The sequence below is a fragment of the Diceros bicornis genome, chromosome 32 (genome assembly GCF_020826845.1).
Source record: "Diceros bicornis minor isolate mBicDic1 chromosome 32, mDicBic1.mat.cur, whole genome shotgun sequence".
Taxonomy (NCBI): domain Eukaryota; kingdom Metazoa; phylum Chordata; class Mammalia; order Perissodactyla; family Rhinocerotidae; genus Diceros; species Diceros bicornis.
Genome location: NC_080771.1, coordinates 38,260,105 through 38,284,003, shown reverse-complemented (window position 1 = coordinate 38,284,003; position 23,899 = coordinate 38,260,105). Strand labels below are relative to the sequence as shown.

Below are 23,899 nucleotides of genomic sequence, written 5' to 3'. Positions count from 1 at the left end.
AACCCAAACAACCCCACAAGGTGCGTTTTTATCCATCTTACAGAAGAAACAGAGGCGGAGAGGAATCAGAGCACACTCAGGTCTCGGTCTGACTCCCACACATGTGCCTCTCCCCAAACCAGATTACATTGGATCCCATGGAATGGGAAAGGCTGTGGGCTTTCCTCAAGCCTTCATTTGGTTTGCGTGTCTTCAAACCCTGCCTTGTCCCCCCGGTTCACCACACAACCCAAGTCTAGAGAACACAGATTTAATAAGACAGCAGCTATGGCATCGTTACACCTGGGTGTCCCTCACTGCTCCTCTGTGAGGTGCTGGCTGTGCAAACTGATTCCTCGGTGGGTTCTTGCTACTGTGCTGTGGACTCAGAAAGATGCACACGTGATTCTGTTTAAAGTCTTCATCCACAAGGGGTAGGTGAGGAAGAGGTGTTGGGGGAGGAGGAAACGGGGTGGGGGCAGTTGAAAAATAAAAGAGGGGGAGCCAACTCTTTGTCCCACAAATGCCAGCATACTAATGTTTCTATGACACGGTGATTGTAACTGGAATAATGCAATGTTGATTACACAGTAAATTCAGGAATGGCCAGTATCACTAGGACAGAACCATGAGGCAGCGGCGAGAAATGTGCAGATCTGGGGCTGTAGGAAAACAGCACTTGGCCTTTAACTCCCTCTTCAACCCAGAAGGGAAGCAGAGGGTGAACCCGTTGTTGACCCGACCTTGACCTCACCTGTGTTCCCTTCTCACCGTCACACACTGAGGCAGGTCAGGACAGCGAGAGGATTGCCCAAAGCCACCACATGGGGCTGTCCTGATGGTGCAGAGGGACGAGGAGAGGTGACGCTCTTTACCCAGACTTCACCTTGGCTAGTGAGCTAAGCTGACTGTTCTGCTGGCCGAGGCATCTCCTCTTGGGCTTCCTGGTCAGAGGTGATGGATATCCAGGCAGCTACGCTCTTTGCCCGCCACCCACCACCTGTGTATGTCAACCACCTGCATCAGCACCCAGGCACAGTCCAAGGTGAGGAGAAGGGCAGGCAAGACTGGGAAGCTGTGTCCTGAAACATCCTCTTCCCAAGGGCCCTCCTCTCGACAACAGGGTCTCCATAGCACGAAGCGTCCCTGCAAATGCCAAGGCCGGCTGCAGCTCCCCATAGAAGAGCTGTGGGTCTCATCCTCCGTCCAGGGGTCCCTTTGTCAGCTGGAGCACGGGACCTCGCACACCCCATGCCCAAGCTTCCTCTGGAGCTCCCTCAAGCAAATTTCCCTGGCACCAACCTCAGGCCCCCAAACAAAAGGGCCCCCCGACTGGTGGTTTCTGAGCCATCCCAAGCCCTCTGCAGGCACTGTGGCAGCAGGACGGAGCTCCTCAGGGGCAAATTTGGTCCCGAGAAATGCCACCCAGGCCTACTGTAACCAACTCTCTTGCCTAACCTGGAACCTCCCCTGGGGGCACAGTCCCTGGTCCTCAAGCTGGATCCCAGCCACCCAGCTCAGAGCACCAGGGTAAGCGGGACTGGGCGGAGGCAGGAGCAGAGGCTCCATGGCCACTTCCCCCCACATTGTGTAGAAAAGCCAGTGACCCCTGGACTGACCCTATTGGAGGATGACCCGGAGAGAAAGAACCTTGGGAGGCAGTCATGAACAGCCCCAGCCAGGGACAATCATAGGTCCCCAAAGAGACAAGGGACCGGGGGGATGGGAGCCTCCAGGCAGAATCCAGACCATCCACTGCAGATAAAACTCAGGCCAAGGCCTGGTGCCTGCAGCTGGTGGCCTCGGTCTTGTCGGCCACTCCCCCAGAGCCCTCTGGCGTTTCCAGGGCAGAAAGGCGCAGCAGCCTTGGCCCCAAGGGCATGGGGGGCTGTTTGCCATGGGGGAGGCACTCCCCTGCCCATGGAGCCCTGCAGCAGCACACCCAGGAGACAGTCCAGTGCAGCCACCCTGAGTCCCTGCAAGCACCTTGGGGATGAAGGTCCTCGTGTCCCTGCTCACACCCCTCCGGCCCAGCAGGGGGGAGAGGTCCAGGGGACGCAACCTCAGGGTCTCCAGAGTACACGAAACACCTTGACTTTGGCAATGACCAGGAGGGTGGGCACCAGACAGGCGGGGGAGGGATGCCCGCGGCTCTAGGCGTCCATGTCTGGACCAGGCTCCTGGAAGAGTGACTGCTTCCGCAAGGTGAGCCGGGCACACTTGGGGCACGTGGTGGAGTTGTCGTAGTAGCAGTCCCTGGAGGCAGGGACACGGGGTCAGCCCAGGACAGGGAAGGCCTCTCTGCATCTAAAATTCTACCACTGAGTCTTCACAAACTTCCCAAGTCAGGTCCCAATATCCCCCTCTACAGACAGGGAAACTGAGGCAGTTTCTCCCAAAGGGCAGCAGCGGGGTCTGCACCCAGGTGTGCCGGCCAGGCCCGTGACCCAGTACCTTGGTGCAGGCCCCGGCTAAAGGGTCCACACCTACCATCTTGTTACCATCTGACAAGGAAGGTTCTGCTTGGAGCTCTTAGTGACTTGATTTCCCGACCTGTTCTTATCCCCAGGGTACTGAGGAGGTGCACAGGGTCCCGTGGGCTAGTTTAAATTTTTGAAGGGGCACAGAAATATTTGCCATCTGTCATATACCATCCAAACTGCTTGCTCAAGGGAGTTCAGTTTCAACATCAGTTTTTGCCACAGTCCTCTCTGTGACAGCTCTGCAAAGCCATGACAGAGGGTTGCTATGACAAACAGCAAGTGCCAGGCAAACATCAGTGTGGACAGAAATGGGGGTGGTGGTGTCCCATCTGAGTCCAGTGTGAGAAGTTGTGCAGGGCCCAGCAGGCACGCGTGTGTCATACAGTAATTGTGCTTATTAAAGAATTAAAATGTTTTTCTTCCAATTTCTGTGTATTATTTTTCCAAACATCCACTAAGTCTTTAGGACATAAATGCTTAAGTTGTCTGAACCTAAGTACTTAACAAACAAAAATCTTAGGTATTTCTTTTGGCCTAGGGACGTTTGAAAAAATCGCCGAGACACTAAAGGCGCCAGGAGCTAGAAAGTTTAGGAACCTCTGGCCTATGCTAAACCCGAGACAGCAACCTCAGCCCCACTGGAGGGGAGAAGCAGGTCGGACGCTGTGCACACACCCGGGCTCTGGGCTGCAGCACCCCCTCCCCAGCCCCACAGGTTCTTGTTCCCAGTGAAACTTTCAACTAGGTCGCACACATCAGGGTTGAACTCCATATGTCAGGATTAAGGCAAAGGGCTTTGAAATCAGGCAGCAAAGACCAAGCCCCAAATGTGTCCCTCTCCTTCCTCTCCCTCTCACTGTGGCAGTAGCACGGGCTCCAATCGAGGGAGCCCAGGCACCCGGCCAGAGGGTGGGGTCAGGGCCACACCCACCTGTGGAAGACAGCGGAGCAGTCAGTGCACACGGACGTGTGGCTGTCGAAGGGGAACAGCACGTCACCCTCTCTGCAGAGCTCACACACAAAGCCCTTGGCCTGGCACCGCTGGGGGAAACAGTGCGGGGGAGGTCAGGCCTGCCCGAAGGGCACCTGAGGCCAGGCTCACGCTAGGCCGAGCTGCTCTCCCACCCTCCCCGCCCTTGGGACTAGGAGCAGACAGAGACGCCCCACGGTCCCCAGGGTGGGGGTCGCCCCACCTCACAGTCCAGCTTGATGTGCTTGGCGAAGAGCATGTGGGTCTCGGTGAGCGAGCAGCCGAGGCGGCCTGTGTGTGCGTCCAGCAGGTCCTGGACGGAGTACATCTCATCGTTCTCCACAAAATGCTGCCGGTCCTGGAGCTGCAGGTCCCAGGATCCGTGACCTCAAGTACCGGGTGAGGGCCCTTCCCTGCCTCTCCCTCACTCCCATCATCTGCACCGTGGGCTGCTCCTGGGAGCAACAGGCTTCAGACGGCGTCGGTGTCTGGACCCCATACAGCCCCTCCAGCCATGCTGGCTACCTTGCTGCTCCCGAGGCACCAGGCATACCCTACCTCTGCCCAGCACGCCACACCTCCTCCTGGTCCTGACCCCCGTTACTACCCAACATTCCCATCCCCGTTCCTGCTTTATCTTGTGCACAGACCTCACCACCCCTTGAGGTACTGCTGCTTATTCTTCTTGTCTTCCCCACCTGAAGGGTGCTCTCTGAGACGAGGGCAAGGATTCCTGCTATTTTGTCCACTGCTCCCCAGAATCTAGACAAGGGTCTGCCCATAACAGGCACTCTGAATATTTGTTAAACGAATAAATAGGTGAGCCTTGAAAAGTGGGTTTTGCGGTCAATCCTGCCTGGTCCACTCTATGGAGATTCACATAAAGGCTGCAGAGACGATACCTGCCCCTCAGCATTTCCCACAGTAATGTAATCAGAGAACACCTTTGTGGGTAGAATGCCTGTTTGCTTATTATAGACCTAGAACAGAGTCAGGGAGACCCTCTGCTAAAGACACAGCACACGCAAGCTACCAAGTCATCTGAAAAAGACCTGAGCATGATGTGTCCTCATCACCCTGACTGTTCCTCCTGCCCTTCCCCCCAGGATTGCCCACCCCACCCGGGGCTGGTGCCTCTGTGGTCTGACCTGCAGGAGCAGGCGTGCCTCCATGGCCTCCTTGCAAGTGATGAAGTACGGCTTCATGAGCAGGATGTCCTGGCGCAGCTTCTGTGGATGAGAGGGGCAGGTTGGCATCCTCGGCAAGGTCAGGGGCTGGGCCGTGGCCCCACTGCATGGCTGAGGGGCCTGGCCCTGCACTAGCTTTGTAGGAAGTCATCCCACCTTGCACTCCAGGTCAGCAGGGGACAGGAAGTGCCTTCACATCCCCCAGAACAGTCCCAGATCTGAGTGCTCCAGCTCAGCTCAAGTTCAAGCCACAGCTTCCAGGCCAGGCAGGACCCTGAAGTTCATTCACCCTTGGTCACTCTACCCCAGCCCACCCTACACACACCACCAGCCTCTGGGCCAGCATGGCGCTGCATCTGAGCTCGGATCCAGGCTTCCCAGTGAAATTCCAATTCCCTCCTCAGTCCAAGTGGCCTTGGCAATGACTCGGTCTCCTCCCCTTTAAGTGGAATCCAATCCTTCTCACCACCTCACCTGAGACACTGCCTGTGGCCCCGCCCCTCCTTCTGCTGACCCAGCAGCGTGGCCGTCAGCCACATGTAGCTGCTGAGCATGCGAATGTGGCTGGGCTTAACTGAGACTGTTGTAAGTGAAGGATACACACTGGAATTTGACCACAAAGAAAAAGAATACAATATACCTCAATAATGTGGTATATTGATTATGTTAGGTTAAATAAAATATTTTTTTTTAAAGATTTTATTTATTTTTTTCCCCCCAAAGCCCCAGTAGATAGTTGTATGTCATAGCTGCACATCCTTCTAGTTGCTGTGTGGGACACGGCCTCAGCATGGCCGGAGAAGCGGTGCGTCGGTGCACGCCCGGGATCCGAACCCGGGCCGCCAGCAGCAGAGCGGGCGCACTTAACCGCTAAGCCACAGGCCGGCCCTAAAATATATTATTAAAATTAACTTCACCTGCTTCTTACTACGTTTTTAATGTGGCTACTAGAAAATTTCAAATTGCCTCTGGGCCTAGCACCAAATTGTGACTGGACGTGCCCTAAAGTCTTTAACCCAAAGAACAGCCGAGGAGCACTGCTAAACCTAAGCAAGTCATCTCTCCTCGGCTCCCACGACACCCGGGGAGGAGCGGGTCCGCCCCCACCGCAGCAGGCCCCAGACTCACCCGGATCTCCACCAGCTCCTCCACATGGTTGAACAGCAGAGGGTTGATCTCGCGGAGCCTGAGCACCGGCCGCGAAACCATCAGCGCCAGGTAGCGCATGCTGCAGCGGGACACCTGGGGGGCATCATGGAGCAGCACCTCCAGCACCGCACCTGCAGGAGAGCCATGCCCGCCCCTGCCACCCCAATGCCCCCGGGCCTGCGCGCCGGCTCTGCCCCCTCGGGGCCACGCCCCCTCCCCTCCCACCCTAATCCCCCCAAGCCTGTGCACGCCTCCGCCACTCCACCTTGCGCGGCTCGAAGTCCCAGTTGTGCACCACACGCGCTGGGATGATGGCCAGGTCGTTCCAGTGGCAGTGGCTGCAGTAGTACTGGCCGGTGTAGTCACACTGCCGGGCCTCGCTGGGCACACCCCCTGCGGAGGGGGCGCGTCGTTACAAAGTCGAGGTTACAAAGTTGAGGCTGGGTTCAGGGTCCGGGCCACACACACACCCACGGCTTCGGCGCCACGCGGTGCGTGGTCCCCTTGCCCTGCCGCGCCCAGGGCTCGCGCTTAAAGAGCCAGCTGGGGGCCAGCCCCGTGGCTTAGCAGTTAAGTGCGCGCGCTCCGCTACTGGTGGCCCAGGGTTCGGATCCCGGGCGCGCACAGACGCACGCTTCTCCGGCCATGCTGAGGCTGCATCCCACATACAGCAACTAGAAGGGTGTGCAACTATGACATACAACTATCTACTGGGGCTTTGAGGAAAAAAAAAAAGAGGTGGATTGGCAGTGGATGTTAGCTCAGAGCCGGTCTTCCTCAGCAAAAAGAGGAGGATTAGCATGGATGTTAGCTCAGGGCTGATCTTCCTCACAAAACAAAACAAAAAAAAAAAGAGCCAGCTGGGCGGGGTGCCATCCTCCAGACCTGACTCATTCTCGAGACCTCAGGTGGGTCAGGGCCCCTCACTGCTCTCAGTTTTCTCATCAGTAAAATGGGACAATAATAGGACCCTGCCACAGGACTGCTGAGGGGACCCCATGAATGAACGTCAATAAATCTCTAGGAAGAAGGCCTGACGCGCACGTACGTGACTATGGTGTGGTTTTTAGTCCCGCCTACATGGGCTTTCTGTGACAAGGGGGCCACACACACGACGCTGAGGGCACGCCGGGCCCTGTGGGTACTTCCAGGTGGCCAGAGCTGGAACCTCAGACTGCTTGAGTTGGAAGTGAGACGGTGCCAGGAGCCGTGGCTCGTCGCTTCCCCAGGGAAGAGCAGGAAGTGGTGCTCAGGAGCCGTGCTGTCCTCAGCCGTCTCAGGGACCTGATCTTCTCACATGGCCGTTGGCCGCCGTCTGCACCTCTCAGAACAGCTCCCCTTACCCTGCACCCTGGTCTTTCCCAGCACTCACGCAGAGAGATAGGCGCCCGGCACTCCGCACAGCGGTAATCCTGGCTGTCCAGCCCCGTCTCGGGGCAGATGTTCAGCTCATACTCGGCTTGGTGGCTGACTTTGGAGCGCACACAGGGCTTGGAGATGAGGTTCAAGCACTTGCTGTGACAGCGGTAATAACACCCTGGGGGGCAACAATGAGCCTCTTAGGAGTGGGGGCATCCTGCAACCCAGGCTGACCTTTAGCTGCTGGGATCCCCAGGGGGGCTCTACTCTGTGCCCAGATCAATCTTACGGCTTCTCCCGGCGTCACTGTGGGTCCCAGAATTCAAAGATTCTCTCAGTCCCCATCCCCTGAGCTTTCCCTGAAGGCAAGAGCTGCGCTCGCCCCTCAACTCCAGACTCAAAGTCCAGGGGCTACGACCTGCCATTCCCTCCGGACGCCTAACGGGCATCAAACCTAAGCTGTCTAAATGGAATCCCGGCTCTTCCTACCCAAACCCACCCCACACACAGTCTTCCCATAGCGGATTCCAGCAACTCCACCCTTCCACCTGCCCGGGCCCTCCCTTTTACACCCTGTTCCCAGTCCTTCAGCTCGTGCTGCACTTTGCCACTTCTCACCCTACCCTGATCAGACTGCCATCATCCTCCCTCTTCCACCTTTGCACTCCCTCCTGCCGTCCACACTCTGCTCAGCAGCCAGAGTGATCCTGTTAAGACCTGAGTACTCCAGCACCACCCATGGCCCCCAGTGCACTTACAGAAAATCCCCCAGCCACCCTGAGCCCACCCTACCATGCCTCCTCTTCAGACGCGGCGCTCCAGCCACACTCTGCTCCTCCTTGAAGATACTGGACACACACCGACCACAGGGCCTTTGCACAGACAGCTCCCCTGCAGGAACGTTCCTCCCCAGATATACTCCTGGCTTGCTCCCTGACCTCCAAGGTTTTGCTTAAATGTCACAGGATACCTTTTCATTCCACCCTCAAGTTGCACCCATCCCACTCCTTAACACATGCTAGTTCCCTTTCCTTCTCTTTCTTTGCTGTGCTATATTGTCTAACATACCATATCACTCACTTCTTTGATTTCTCATCCAGAACAGTACCATCCAATGGAATTTTCTGCAATGATGGAAATGTTCTCTCTGCACTGTCCAATGTGGTAGCCACCAGCCTCATGTGGCTATTCAGCACTTGTAATATGGCTAGTACAACTAAGGAGCTAAATCATGATTTTAATTATTTAACTTTAGTTTGAATAGCACACGCAGCTAGCGGCTACATGCTGAAGGGGCACAGGTGAGCACAGGCCAGGCAGAGGCAGAGACGGGGTCCTTCATCCCTTGTGTCCCGGCACTCTGCAGGCTCAGTAAATACCGAGGACTCTGTAGACAAGTCACCTGACACAGCCCAGAGCTGCGGGGCCTCTGCCCTGCCCACCCAGAAGGAAGAGGGTGGGGTCTCAGCCCACCTGTGCAGGTGTACCAGGTCTGAATGAGCCCCCAGATGATGGTGTTACACTTGTCACAGGTTTGCTTCACACTCTTGCTCTTTTCCTTGTAGAAACGGTGCTCAAGGAGGACTCGGATGTTGGGCTCATCCTCATTGGGGTCCTGGAGAGAGGCCCAGGGAAGGGTTACAGGTGAGCCGGCTGCACCCAAGCCCCTCGGCTTGTTTCTTCCAGGCACCATTTGTAGCAGAGATTGTGAGTTTCCGCTAATGTCACGCCTGCTTTTGCCTTTAGCAATCCCCTAGTGATCACCTGGACTGCTCGATTACAGATCCCTTTCCCAGCATCCCTTGCACCCAGGCTGCCCTAGGACTAAGTCGAGGCCAAGGGCACATGAGCAGGAATAACAGGGCCTTTTATGACCTTCCCACATTTTTTCTGCTGGCTGAGTGCTGACCCAGATGTGGTGTGGGGCCATCTGGGATTCCTCCAGGGACTGGCAGAGCAATAAAAAGGAAGACCTGGGGTGCCCAACACCATCAGCTGCCATATGGGCCCTGGACTGCCTATGAGATTTCTATGTGAGTAAAATTACACATCTAATTTCTTTAAGCCACTGTATTTTGGGATGTCTTTTTTACCAAGCCTTAGCTAGATCCTAATGAATATTTCCACTTTCTAAATTCCCAGGGACTCATGAACCAGGGCAGGGACACCGTGCAGCCAAGCCAAAGACTCAAGGACGACACTGTGGACACCTGTGGTTTTTGGCCTCCAGGATCCATTACCCCTTCTGTTGTCACCTTCAGGAAACCACCCCCGACTCTGGTCATGTGGTTCAAGGTGAGACTCATGTCACCCACTTGCTACAGTGGGTGGGCACGTGACCCAGGACACCCAGTCAAGGTCAGACTATTAGAGAAATACCTGCACGTGGGTGAGGGTCCATCTCTCTCTCCTTGCCTTCCTGGGTGGCCTTCTCCCTCAGCCCCCAGAGGGAGACCCAGCCCCTGGGAAGGAGCCAGAGGCTGCCCAGCCTCCAGACTTCCCTAGCTCCCCACCACCACCTCTGGGATGGGCCCGGCACCCACCTTCAGCTCCTGCAGCTTCAGCCGCAGGTGGATGAGCCGCACCACGGCGTCCTTCTGCTTCTCCGAGTGCTCAGGGAGCGCGAGAATCACCTGCTTGCACTCCTCGATGGCCTGCCGCAGCTGCTGCCGGTCAGAGGCCAGGAACAGACCCTACCCGGTGGGGGGACACAAGGACAGTCAGATGCTTTCCTGGCGGAGGCCAGGCCCCAAGCAGCCTTCGCCTTCCTCACTCGCCCAGAGAAGGAAACTGAAACCGAAGGGGGCCCAGGAGAGTTAGTAGCACGAGTCAGAACCGCCCCACACCGCCTGCCCCTCAGCTGGACCTGTCTACCGTAGGCTCAGAGACCTAATTCAGGATGTGTTTCAAAACACAACTTCCTTCTTTTAGAAATCCTATCACTTTTCTGACTATGCTATTTTCTGACTTTTACAGAACTTCCTCTGGGATGAAAACGGGGGAGAGGACACTCGCCTATGGTGAAGGAGAGGAATTGGCCTCCCACTTAGTCACCAAGCCCAGAGACGCCCCAGGCACCCGCCCACCCCAGCCCCAGCACCTCACAGTGACCCAGGATCAGGCTGGGAAAGCCCCTAGACTCAGGACACTGGTGCCCTGGGGAAGGCAGCTGGGCTCAGGCCTCAGAGCTGGGAGCTAGGGTGGACCTTGCCCTCGGGGCCACCCTCTCCTGTAACACGCCGGGGCTCCAGGAGACCAGGCAAAGAGGTGACAATCCTCCTCTCAGATCTCCGTGTGTGGCCCACAGGAGGTGCTCAAAACGTTATAATAAAGATTCTAAACACATAAAGGAAATACATTATCTGTATCAGCAAAGCATAAAGGCCACATACAAAATGAAAATTAAATTAGAACTGGGGGCTTCTGGGTGAACTTTTTTTAAGTTACCTTTCAATGTTACTATAATGTTCCTCTCAAATAAAAGTTGGAGATGGTTCTCATAAAACTAAAAGATTTTCAAACTTTAAAAAAAAAATCATTAGAGCACTTTTATTTAAAAAAAAAGGTTTCAGGCCGCCCCCGTGGCTTAGCGGTTAAGCGCGCGCGCTCCGCTACTGGCAGCGCAGGTTTGGATCCCGGGCACGCACTGACACACCACTTGTCCGTCCATGTTGAGGCCGTGTCCCACATACAGCAACTAGAAGGATGTGCAACTGTGACATACAACTATCTACTGGGGCTTTGGGGGAAAAATAAATAAATAAAATTATTAAAAAAAAAAAAAAGGTTTCTGTGGAACAAAATATAGAAGAGAGTGGCCTGCCGAGGAGAAAGGGTGGTGGGAGGTGGGTGGGGTCTCCCTCTCTCCCTCCCTCGTGCTCACTCTGCTTGTCTACAGGATTCCCAGGACCCCAGATGGAATCAGCCCTCATATTTGCTTCACAGGAACGCGGAGCACAGTGGAGAAGAACGGCCCTACATGAGAATAGCAGCCCAGGTTCCCAAACCCCAGGTCCAGCCTGTCTCCACTGGTCTCCAAACAGGCTTTGGGGGTGGGAGTCAGGTGTCCCATGGCCTCAGAGTTGAGGCCCAGGAGACCCAGCTGAGGTGGACGTGGCCCTGCTGCCTGGGAGTGGGCTGATGAGGAAACGGCTGGCCCCTCATGCCTCGGGGGCTCACCCAGTCCCTCTCCCCCAGGACCCCGAATCTTACCACGGGGCGGGAGAAGTGGTCCTCAGACAGACCAAGATCCATCACGCGCTCAGTGCAGTGGAACTCCGGCTCCTCAGGGGGCAGCTGAGGCAGGGCCTCTGGAGGGGGTGCAGGTGTAGGGGGCAGCGGAGAGAGAGAAAAGTCAGCCTGCCTTTCCCCAGGAAGAGGCTGGGGCAGCCAGGGGTGGAAGGGCTCTCCGGGAGGCAGGGAGCCCACAGGAGGTGCTGAGGGGAGCCAGGCCCTACCCTGGCATCTGCCCTGTTTGCATCTGCAAAGGTATCCTTGTGTAGGCAGAAGAGAGCCATTCAAAAAGATGAGATGGTGGGCCGGCCCCGTGGCTTAGCAGTTAAGTGCTCGTGCTCCGCTACTGGCGGCCCAGGTTCGGATCCCAGATGCGCACCGACGCACCGCTTGTCCGGCCATGCTGAGGCCGCGTCCCACATACAGCAACTAGAAGGATGTGCAACTATGACATACAACTATCTACTGGGGCTTTGGGGAAAAAAAGGAGGAGGATTGGCAATAGATGTTAGCTCAGAGCCGGTCTTCCTCAGCAAAAAGAGGAGGATTAGCATGGATGTTAGCTCAGGGCTGATCTTCCTCACAAAAAAAAATAAAATAAAATAAAAAATTTTTAAAAAACCAAACAAACAAAAAGATGAGGTGGAGGGCCGGCCCCGTGGCTTAGCAGTTAAGTGTGCACACTCTGCTACTGGCGGCCCAGGTTTGGATCCCGGGCGTGCACCTACCCACCGCTTCTCCGGCCATGCTGAGGCCACGTCCCACATACAGCAACTAGAAGGATGTGCAACTATGACATACAACTATCTACTGGGACTTTGGGGGAAAAAAGGAGGAGGATTGGCAATAGATATTAGCTCAGAGCCGGTCTCCCTCAGCAAAAAGAGGAGGATTAGCATGGATGTTAGCTAAGGGCTGATCTTCCTCACAAAAAATAAAAAAATAAAAATAAAAATAAATAAAACGTGTGCATTTAAAAAAAAAAAGATGAGGTGGAAAGACACTCACAGTACAAAAAGAGGTCCACAAACTAGTATTACGGAAACACCCCATTTCTAAGGCACACGCCTTGTGTATGTGAATATGGATTCAAGACAGGCCCCAGAGGGTGACACGCCAGAACTCCTGAGCCCTCTGAACTCCAGGCCAGCTCTGCACACACCCCTGGGCCCCGAGCACCCGCTGTAACCTCCAGAGGAGTAGGCCTTGTACAGGGCACTCTGCCTGCTAATCTCCCACCACCAGACCTCAGCTCAGAGCTCACCTCTCAAGGTGAGTGAGCATCTGCTGTGGGCTGGGCCCTGGGACACAGCAGTGACGAGATGGTCACAAGTCCTTGCCCTCAGTAGTGTCCATTCTAATGCAGGGACAGAAGCAAACTACAGAACAGTGGAAATTGATTTGTGCTGTGGAGAAAAGGGAGGCAGCCAGCACGCTCCAAGGGAGGAACCAGGGTGAGAGGGTGGGGGGGCGGTGGGAGGGGGTGGGTTGCCCACACAGCCCTCCTCCCCAGCACCCACCTTCAGAAGCGACGTCCGGGGCCTCCTCACCAGCCCCCTGCTCATGCTGCTTTGGCCCAAGCTGCTTGTTGAAGGGGTTGAGGTGGGCCTGCCGGAACCGGGCCAGCTTCTCATCATATTCCATAGCATCCCACCTGCGGGGCAGGCAGGGCAGAGATGAGCATCCAGCTCCCAGGCTCACTGAGGTCCTGGGGTTTCAGAGGCAATGCATCTTTCACCTCCCTGGGAGGGCCCAGGTGAAACACCCCACACCACGGCCTCATCCTCAGCCCTCACCCCGGCCCCCACTAGTGGTGTCCCCTCAGTAAGAGCAGTGACGTCCAAGCACTAGACAAGCAAGGTTAGGAGAGACTTGTCCTATCGAGGGTGCCCAGCCAGGCGGCCTGCGGCCTGGGTCCACCTCCAGCCAGGCCTCACTGTCACTGAGGAGGAAAGCTCCATCACTCCCACGAGACACAGCACCCTGGACTCAGTCCCGGCCCCTGACCCGAGGTGCTCCTTTCCCTTCAGAGCACCCCAAAACCACAGCCCCTGAACAGAACGGTCAGTGATGACCATCACAGGGTGCAGTGCTCAACACTCTGCCGCTGATGCCAGGGCCCAGGCCTGCGCTGCCACCTGCAGTGTGGCCTTGGGCAGGGCCCTCTTCCTGGAGCCCCTGCAGCACCATGGCCCTGCCAGAAGCCGGATGCTCTTTAATCATCACATAGGCCAGCCAGCACCTCACTGGCCTGGGTTCCCACCGATGCCCCATGTGGCCTGAGTCAGTGTGTGGGCCCCACGCCTCGGGATCCCAGGAGACAGGCAGGAAGTGCTTCTTTTCCCTTCCCTAGATGTCAGCAAACTGCAGAACACGCTGGGCCAATGGCTCCGGACAGGAGGAAGGGGCTTTGGCCAGGGGAGGGTCCACATCCCAGGTCCCCCCACTTAACAAGCTGGGCCACATTCCTTAGCCTCTCTGCCTCCAGGGCAGAAGAACAAGTTCACAGGAAGTCAGAGAGATGTTCTTTAAAGGTTTGTGGTAAGTCGGGTTTGATTATGCTTTCTCTGTACCTGTTTACAGTCTGAAATAATTTGTAATCATAAAAGACAATCCTATGACTCCTATCTGCACCCCCCATGCAAAAGAGAACTGAGCCCAGAGGGCATGGCCCTGCCAGGGTCACCCCCCCTCTACCTGGGGTCAGGAACTCCCACACCCACCGTGGGACCTGTCCTGCCTATTTGGCCTCTGTGCTGGAATTCCTCTGGCTGAACCTACCACCCATTGACTGGCTGCCCTGGGTCAGAATGGGAGGACACAAGTGCCATGGGCTCAAGTCCCCTTCTCTCTTATTACCTGATGGCTTTGGGCAGCTCACACAGAGTGGTCAGTCCCTGATGCCCAGTGCATCCCCAGACGGCAGGTACCATAGTGTCCCAGGAAGCACCCAGAGTGCAGATCCAGCTGTTCCAGTAGTCACTCACCCCTTCTTCCCAAGTGGCGACAAAGATTCTTTGCTCAACCAGACTGCAGCCAGGTCCAAACCTTCTCTGAGGCCCATCTGTGCCCTTCCTTATAAAAGCCAGTTTTAGCAAGAACTCTGCTAAGTCGGTTTAGCAAGAGGCTCCCACCCTGATATCTGGTCACCCTCATATCTGATGGGGTTCCTCATCGCCCACCACCCCCAGGTGATGTCTGACAGCCTGGCCTGCCTTCAATAAGCACCGTGTTATGTAGGTTCAGCCAGAATACCCCTGACCCCTGAGGTTTCCTCTTGGAATTTTTCCATCCGCTGACCCCACCCTGCTCCTTGGCTATAAATCCCCAGTTGCCCGTGTGCTGTATTTGGAGTTGAGCTCAGTTGTACACTGAGATCTCTTTTCCCCTATTGCAATAGTCCTGAATAAAATCTGTTTTTACTGTTTTAATGACTGTCCAGGTCTATTTTTCTTTAACAGTGGGGAACTCTGATTTTTGGCTAATCACATAATTTCCCACTTCCCTGAAGCTAGATGTGGTCACAAGACTATATTCTGACCAATGGATGTGAACAGAAAGATCTCAGGAGACTTCTGGGAATTGCTCTTAAAAGGAGAGACTGCCCCTCTGCAGCCCTTCCTGCCTCTTGGAATGCAGATATAATGGGTGGAGCTGGAGCAGCCACCTTGGGTTGTGACCTGGAAGCCCTGAGCTGTTCACCCCCAGGCTGTATCCAAGTGAGACAGATATAAACTTCTGTTTAAACAGCTATTATTGGGGGAGTGGGGAAGGGGGGTTTCTGTCTCTTGCAGCCAAAACAGATCCTGACTGAACACCCTAACAGCCTTGTAATAAGATGAATCGGACCTATTCAAATCCCAGCTCTGTCAGCTCCTAGCTGTGTGACCTTGGGCAAATGCCTGAATCTTTCTTTGCTTTCAATTTCTCATGTTTCAAATGGAGATAATAATAGTACCCACTGTTAGGGTTATTGTGAAGATTAAATTGGTTAATACAAAGTTCTGAGTACCCTGGCTAGCACATAGGAAGCATTGAATAAATATCGGCTACACTTATTATTTTCCTTGTTACTATTATAATCAAGAATCAGAGAGCCCCGATTTCAATTCTGGCTCTCCCCGTGATGAGCTACAGGATGCTATTATCTTGCCCATACATAAGGGAGAATGCCTTCCTCTCAGGGTGGGTGGAAGCACGAAGTCCTTGTATGTGGCAGTGAAGCCTATATCCCAGAGCTGCTGCTAAGCAAACTGTCGATGTCATCACCTGACAACCAGCTCAACCCCAAGGGACTGCAGGGACCACTCCCAGGGGTCTTTCCCTGGAAACCTCCCAGCATTTTAAAATACGGCCAGAGAATAGGGGCCGGCCCCGTGGCTTAGGGGTTAAGTGCGCGCGCTCCGCTACTGGCAGCCCGGGTTCAGATCCCGGATCCTGGGCGCGCACCGACACACCACTTCTCCAGCCATGCTGAGGCCCCGTCCCACATACAGCAACTAGAAGGCTGTGCAACTATAACATAAAACTATCTACTGGGGCTTTGGGGAAAAAAAGGAGGAGGATTGGCAATAGATATTAGCTCAGAGCTGGTCTTCCTCAGCAAAAAGAGGAGGATTAGCATGGATGTTAGATCAGGGCTGATCTTCCTCACAAAATATATATATATATATAAAAAATAAAATAAAATAAAATATGGCAAGAGGAGCTCAAAGGTAGGAAGGTCTCTGCTCTTCCCAGCAGGTCTCCTCCCATCCGCAACCTTCCTGGGAAAAAGCAGCTTTCATGTATCTCTTTACAGGCAGTGCCAGACCCAGGCCTGATACAGAGGCCATGGATGAACGAAGGAGTGGAGTCACTTGACCTCTCTCAGCCTCAGTTTCTCTCCTTCCAAGCTGGAGAATTATATATCCCTCGGGGCTGCCAAGGGCAGACAGATGATGTCCCAACACATGGGCCCCAGGGATGCAGTACGCAGTGGTCGACTTTGAGCAGAGCGCCAGCCACCCCACCGCCCCGCCAGGTTCACCCCACAGAGAACTCTGCACCCAGAATTCAGGCTCGGCCTCAGAAAGGAACAGGCAGGAAGGTGGAGACTGAGAAGGAAGGAAACTTGCTATTCTACCCTCTGCCCTCCTCCAGAGACCCCCGCCCCTTCTCATGGGGGAGAGGACGCCACGACTTAGCAATTAAAGGAAACATCAGAATAAAGCCCAGGGTCTCTGGGGCAGTGAAGGACACTGGGTTGAAGCTCAGATGTGCTCCCGATACACCAAACCAGCCTGCCATGTCCTGCCTGTGGTATGGCCATCAAGAGGTCCTGTTATCACCCCAACCGCCACCAGAGGCCGCAAGAATTCCCCCTGGTGGGGGCAGGGGAAAAGGTACAACCTATCTGCTCATATCTGGAAGGAGGCCCGCCAGGACTCTGCCAGGAATGGGGGCAGGGTTACTGTCCCTTTAAGGATTGTTTGTCCCTGAAGCCTGGCAGAGTGGCCACTCCAAAACATAGCCCCCCCCACCTTCACCCACAACAACAGGCATACTCTCTGAGGACCCGGTTAGGGACAGGTCTTTTCCACCACACCTGCCCATTTCGTCGATGAGGAGACTGAGGCTCAGAGAGGCCCAGCATCAGTGGAGGGTGGCACAGCCATAGTGGTCCCTGCGGGCCTCACGGATCCCACAGACGGCGCAGTGTTGACTGCCCGAAGCAGTGACAGTGTCACCTGCAGAGCCCACTCCCCATCGGCGGTGCTAAACCCTGCCCGAGCTGGGCGGGGGGCAGCTGAGGTCACCAACGCCCCCTGCGCCCGTTTGAGGGCCGGGAGGTGGGCCTCCCGACCCCGGCGGGTCTGAATCCTCCTCGGACGCCGGCCGGGGCCTCCGGCGGGTCGCTTACCCCCTGCCCCTTCGGTGTCCGCGTCGGGAAAGGGGGCTCCCCGAGCGTCCCCGTTCCCTCCACCCCAGCACCCCCTGTCCCTCCCTCGGCCCGCCCGGCTCCCCCTCCGCCGCTCACCTGACGCGGCCGCCCTCGCTACATTGTAACCCGCCCTGTCGCCCTCGCTACATTGTAACCCGCCCCGCCGCCCGCTGCTGCCGCCTGCGGCCTGGAGGCTCATGACATGCGGGCCCGGGGTCTGTGCGCCGGTCCCTCGCGCCCTAGCGGCCTCCACGTCCGGCTCCGGGAAATGGGTGACACTTCATCCCGCCTGTTCAAGATGGTTTGGCGGGGGGCTGCGATTCCCAGATTTTCCATAGTCGCAAAAGTCCTGGCTTGAATCGAAACCACAACACACAAAAAAATTGATGGTATCTTAATTTTAAAAAACCAAAACAGTGGTGGAAAGAAAAAAGGAAGGGGGAATCCGCTGCTTGTGCTCACTCCCACCTGCACGACCCTTTGTGGTGTTCACAGCTGGTGAGGGAGGGAAACACTGTCATTCTACCCCATCTTACAGAGGAGGAAACTGAGGCACAGGGAGGTTAGGGGGCTGCTCAGTGGAGGATAGGGTGGGGGACGTTGGAGAAGTCTGTGTCTGGAGGAGCTGGTATTATCACTGCTTTCCAGTGGTTCCACGTTTCTGCTCTGTTTCTCTCTATAACCTTCATCACCGTCTGATGTCCTCTGCCTTGTACCTTTTACTTGTTGTCTGTCTCCACTGCCCCCTGCAGAAACTAAGGGCTGCAGGCAAGGGTTTTGTTTGCTCTCTTCACTGCTTCGAGGCCTGGAACAGTGCCTGAACACAGGAGGTGCTTAGTTACGTGGACTGAGGAGGGGATGGGTCTCCAAGTGAGGCTGGCCCTGAGAGGAAGTTTCCACCTGGCAGGTGGCCCACTCCACAAATGTGTGTTAGTGCCACTTGTTGAGCTGAGTCAGTGTCTGCTGCACCAGGCCTCAGCTGAGGCTATGACACAGTGGTGAGAAGACAGACAAGGTCCCAGCACTCAGGAGCCAGATGGACAATAAGCAAAGATACAAATTAATAAGAGATGTGATGAGCACTGAAAAGGAAATAAACAGGGTGACAAGGTAGTGACCAAGGGAGGAGGACAAGTGATCAGGGAAGAGGACACCATGCTCAAGCCAAGACCCCAAGGGTAAGAAGAAGAGAACCACAGAAGAGCTGGGGAAAGCATCCAGAAGGAAACCACAGGTGCAAAGGGCTTGAGGAACCGAAAGAGCGCAGCGAGGCTGCGGACAAAGCAGGTCCTCAGGGCTGAGGTTTGGTAAAAGGGGAGTGAGAGGGAGGTCTGGAGGTGGGAGAGGCTGGGGCTGTTTCTAAACACACTGGCTCTGATTTGTGGTGAGACGGGAGCCAGTGGAAGTTCCTTTTCTCTTAACAGCTTTACTGAGCTGTAATTGACATCAAGTGTGCAATCTGCTCGGCTTTGACAGGTGCATACACCTGAGAAACTGTGACCACAGCTAATACGGTGAACCTGTCCATCATCCTCGTGCCCTTTTACAATCTCCCTCTTGGTCCCCACCTCTGTCCCCAGGAAACCACTGATCTGCTTCCTGTCACTACACTGCATTTTCTAGAATTTTATAGAGATGAAATCTTATTATAGGTACTCTTTTTTTGTCTGGCTTCTTCCACTCAGCATAATTATTTTGAGACATATCCATGTCGGAGCAAGTGTAGGTAGTTTATTCTTTTTTTTTTTTAAAGATTTTATTTATTTATTCCCCCCACCCAAAGCCCCAGTAGATAGTTGTATGTCATAGCTGCACATCCTTCTAGTTGCTGTATGTGGGACGCGGCCTCATCATGGCCGGAAAAGTGGTGCGTCGGTGCACGCCCGGGATCCAAACCCGGGCCGCCAGCAGCGGAGCGCGCGCACTTAACTGCTAAGCCACGGGGCCGGCCCTAGGTAGTTTATTCTTATTTCTGAGTAGGAGTCCATGGTGTGGATGGACCGCAGCTGGTTTATCCATCACCTGTTGGTGAACATCTGGGCTGTTTTCAGTGTTTGCTGTTACAAATGAAGCTGCTATAATCATTTGTGTACAAGTCTGTGTGGAGACACGCTTTTATTTCTCCTGGGTAAATACTTAGGAGTGGAATGGCCAGGTTATATGGTAGGTGTGTATTTAACTTTATAGGACTGTCAAACTTTTCCCATTGTCGTTGTGCCCTTGCACATTCCCATTGGTGTGAGCATTCCAGTCCCCCCGGGTCCTCACCAACATTTGATGTCATCAGTCAATCTCTCCGTGGAGGACTTTGAGCAGGGAAGTGGCATGATTTTTTTTTTATTTTAAATTTTATTTTAGTGTGTTAAGAACATTTAACATGAGATCTACCCTCAACAGATTTTTTAAGTGGACAATACAACATTGTTAACCGTAGGCCCAGTTTTGTACAGCAGATCTCTAGAACTCACTCCTCTTGCATTACTAAAACTTTATACCCTTAGACTAGCAACTCTCCCCTCCCTCCATCCCTGGCAATCACCGTTCTGCTCTCTGCTTCTATGAGTTTGGCTATTTTAGGTATCTTATATGAGTGGAATCATGCAGTATTTGTCTTCCTGGGTCTGACTTACTTCACTTAGCATAATGTCCTTAAGGTTCATCAATGTTGTTGCATATTGTGGGATTTTCTTCTTTTTTAAGGCTGAATAGTATTCCATTGTATGTATATGCCAAATTTTCTTTATCCATTCATCTGTCAATGAAGATTTAGTTTGTTTCCATATCTTGGCTATTGTGAATAGTGCTGCAATGACCATGGCTGTGCTAATATCTCTTTGAGATCCCAATGTCAATTCTTTTGGATAAATACCCAGAAGTGGGATTACTGGATCATATGATAGCTCTTTTTTAAAATTTTTTGAGTAATCTCCGTAATGTTTTCCATGGTAGCTCACTATTTTGCATTCTCACCAATGGTGTGTAAGGGTTCTAATTTCTCCAAGTGCTTGCCAACACTTGTCTTTTGTCTTTTTGATAATAGCCATCCTAACAGACATGAGGTGACATCTCATTGTGATTTTTTTTTTTTTTTTTGGTGAGGAAGATCAGCCCTGAGCTAACATCCATGCCAATCCTCCTCTTTTTGCTGAGGAAGACCGGCCCTGAGCTAACATCTATTGCCAATCCTCCTCCTTTTTTCCCCCCTTTTCTCCCCAAAGCCCCAGTAGATAGCTGTATGTCATAGTTGCACATCCTTCTAGTTGCTGTGTGTGGGACGCGGCCTCAGCATGGCTGGACAAGCGGTGCACTGGTGCGTGCCCAGGATCCGAACCCAGGCCGCCAGTAGCGGAGCGCGCGCACTTAACCGCTAAGCCACAGGGCCGGCCCCTCGTTGTGATTTTGATTTGCATTTCCTGATGATTAGTGATGTTGAGCACATTTTCATGTACCCATTGGCCATCTGTATGTCTCCTTTGGAGAAATGTCTGTTCAAGTCCTTTGCCCGTTCTGCAATCAAGTTGTTTTTTGCTATTGAGTTGTAGGAGTTTCTTACATATTTTGGAAATTAGCCTCTTATCTGATAGATGGTTTGCAGATATTTTCTTTCATTCCACAGGTAGACTTTCCACTCTGTTGATTACTTCCTTTGCTGTGCAAAAGCTTTTTAGTCTGATGAACGCTTGTCACTTTTTGCTTTTGTTGCCTGTGCTTTTGGTGTCATATCCATGAAATCGTTGCTAAGGCCAATGTCATGCGGCTTTCCTGCTGTGTTTCCTTCTGGGAGTCTTATAGTTTCAGGTCTTATTTTAAGTGTTTAATCCATTTTGTGTTGATTTTCTGAGTATGGTGTAAGATAAGGGTCCAATTTTAATCTTTTGCGTATGGATATCCAGTTTTCCCAGTACCATTAGTTGAAGGATGAAAATCACAGGATCCTCTCAATAGATGCAGAAAAAGTGTTTGATAAGATTCAACACCCCAGCATGTTAAAAACTCTCAATAAACTAGGAATAGGTGGAAATTAGCTCAACATAATAAAGGCAATACATGAAAAGCCCCTACCCCTCACCCCACCCCCCACAGTCAGGGCAGAGCTGGAAGCCAGGGACTCTCCCCTCTGGGGCACGCTGCCCAGTTTCCAGTGTTTGCACAACCATGAGCAACTCCGGTGTTTCCTCTTTTTGTTAGTCTTTGTTCTCTGATTTTCCTATGACAACCATGCCGTCCTGGAAAACTGAAGTGTCCCCAGGGCCACTGGAAGGGTGTCAGATGTATGACCAGTGCTGCAAAGTGGAGGAATTCTGGAGACAGGCTTTAAGGCTGACCTTACAAATGGTTTCTTCTGGATGAGAATCCAATCCTCCTCCAAACACCCCCAGAGAAGGAGATAGAAAAACACACAGAAGCATTCCATATTGGCTCCAGGGCCAGGGATCCCTGTACCCTGTCTGACCACTCATATTTGGCCTCAGTGGAGTAGCAGCAGCCTTGCCATGTTGGAATCTTCTAATGCAGGGCCTCAAATGCTGCTGGCAGAGCCCTGCTGTGTGATGCTCACCACCCTTGGGGCCCTGTGACGAGCTTGCTGGCTGGTGAGCTCTGAGAGCCTCAGTTTGCTCAGATGGAGAGTGGGTATGAATCAGATGCTTCTGAATGTGCTGCTGGGAGCAGTAAATGGCGTCGTCTCAGTTGAGAGCTAATCACAGACCAAGTGGGTGAACCTGTCAAGACGGCCTTTGTAAATGAGCACTGAGGCTGCTCTCCTAGTCCACTTGGGCTGCTGTAACAAAGGGTCGTAGACTGCGGGACTTATAAACAACAGAAACTTATTTGTCACAGTTCTGGAGGCTGGAAGCGTGAGATCAGGGTGCCAGCCTGGTCAGGTGCTGGTGTGGGCCCTCTTCTGGGTCACAGACAGCCATCTTCTCCTTGTGTCCTCACGTGGTAGAGAGAGGGTGAGGGAGTTCTCTGGGGTCTCTTTCATAAGGGCACTAATCCCATGCATGAGTCTCCACCCTCATGCCCTAATCACCTCATCTCCTAACGGCATCACATTAGGGGTTAGGATTAATTTTGGGGGGAAACACAAACATTTAGTGCATGGTAGGTACATGCGGAGAAACCCTAATTGTGAAACTTGCAGCCTGTGAGGAGTGTTGTTTGCAGTCACACCAGCGGCAGTGGGTGTCGGCTCCTGCCCGAGTATGTGAGTCATGTGGTCACTCGACCCAGAGGAGCCCAGCGGTGAGCTCTGTGGGATTTCCACACTGACATCCCACATCTGCTTTCACTTGTAGTTCCCCGGGAAATGGAGTCCTGGTCGGCTTCCAAGTCCTGGTCTGAGGTGAACATCTTTCCCCTAGCCCACAGTGACTGACCACTTCAGTGCTGCCTGACTCCATGGTTCCTCCACAGCCCACGTGGCCCTGGCTCATCCTCTGTCTGGGAGGACCCCCACCCCACTCCACACTTCTGGCGGCAGTGACAGCTGCATCTGGTGGTCTCTAAAGCCTGGGCTTCATCGGCATCCAATTTGTGTCCACTCTCATTTGCTATTATCTAAGCAAGTAATTTTCAAAGAATTTTAGGAGCAGAAGTCTTTTCTTTCAAATGAACCTGTACGAAATTCCAACTCCTAAAATACAAGTGGGGACTTGTTCTTTGCAGCTGGGGAAAGTGTCTTAGAGAGGAGAATTGACCTGGCCACATGGAGAGGGGCAGAGTTGAAAGTCATCTCCATTCAACCCTCTCACCATCCCCCTTCTCAGGCTGCCACTGTCCCCAGGGGTGGTGGGAGCAGTGATGCTTCGGCCCTCAATCTCCTGCATTCAAACTGTGGCCCTCCCACTTGCAGCTGGGCATCCTTGGGCAGTTTCTCCTGTCTCCATGCCTTGGTTTCTTCATCTGTAAGCATCTTCCTCACAGAGTTGTTGTGAGGAGCAAAGGAGAGGATGGAGTGAGAAGGTCAAGACTGCCTGGCCCCCAGGACAGGCCCAGCTTCGTAGGATTACTGGATTTAGCTACTAGGAAATAATTGCTTATATAAACATGCCCCCAAGTGGAATGTTATTGTTTATCTGAAATCCCACTTTAACTGGGCATCCTGTATTTGCTCTAGTGGCCCTACCCCTGGTGTGAGGTCACCTCCTAGCCCCTGAGCACCTCTGCACACCAGCCAGGCAGAGGGCGCAGGGAGGGTTAGGGCTCCTCCCCCATCAGGACTGGAAGGGTGCTCAGGTCTGGATGCCCCATCCCTTCACCCAGGCTGAAATCGACAGGTGGACCTGAGGGCAAAACACCCGATGAGGTGGCTGGCCCAGAACGCCATCCGGGAGGGTCATGCACACTGGATGGCACCAGGCCAGAGTCCTTCTAGGAGGTTCTGCAAGACTGAGCAGCCATTGAGCTGGTTTCTCCTGCACCCTCATGCCTATGTCCCTGCAAAAAGACCCCCTCACTAATAATAACAGGTACCTATAAGAGCCAACACTTACAGCCCTTATTATGGGCCACATACTGTTCTAGCCACTTTCCACGTGTGTTCCTGTTTGCTGCGTAACAAAACACTGTGGAGTTCTGTGTCACACAGCAGCAGCCACTCCATGGTGCTCAGGGA

At 53.7% G+C, this 23,899-nt stretch overlaps 1 protein-coding gene across 12 annotated transcripts; it reads right to left on the bottom strand.

Moving 5' to 3' along the window:
• Nucleotides 1-234: 234 nt before the first annotated feature.
• DEF8 (differentially expressed in FDCP 8 homolog) lies at nucleotides 235-17,444 on the bottom strand. 12 transcript variants are annotated; one of them, XM_058528549.1, is made up of 14 exons: nucleotides 16,948-17,240; nucleotides 14,220-14,435; nucleotides 12,881-13,014; nucleotides 12,625-12,717; nucleotides 11,340-11,437; nucleotides 9,671-9,820; nucleotides 8,601-8,742; nucleotides 7,141-7,305; nucleotides 6,034-6,161; nucleotides 5,748-5,861; nucleotides 4,581-4,661; nucleotides 3,656-3,745; nucleotides 3,394-3,503; nucleotides 235-2,235 (listed from the first exon to the last, which is right to left on the bottom strand). In XM_058528549.1, the coding sequence occupies exons 1-14, from the start codon at nucleotides 16,953-16,955 to the stop codon at nucleotides 2,133-2,135; spliced, it is 1,632 nt and encodes a 543-aa protein (XP_058384532.1). In that variant the 5' UTR covers nucleotides 16,956-17,240; the 3' UTR covers nucleotides 235-2,132. The 12 variants fall into 12 exon arrangements, with proteins under 12 accessions (XP_058384532.1, XP_058384531.1, XP_058384535.1 ...); XM_058528548.1 differs by having other exon boundaries at nucleotides 3,656-3,802; nucleotides 4,587-4,661; nucleotides 16,948-17,239; XM_058528552.1 differs by having other exon boundaries at nucleotides 3,656-3,802; nucleotides 4,587-4,661; nucleotides 14,348-14,435; nucleotides 16,948-17,239.
• Between the last annotated feature and the right edge of the window lie 6,455 nt (nucleotides 17,445-23,899).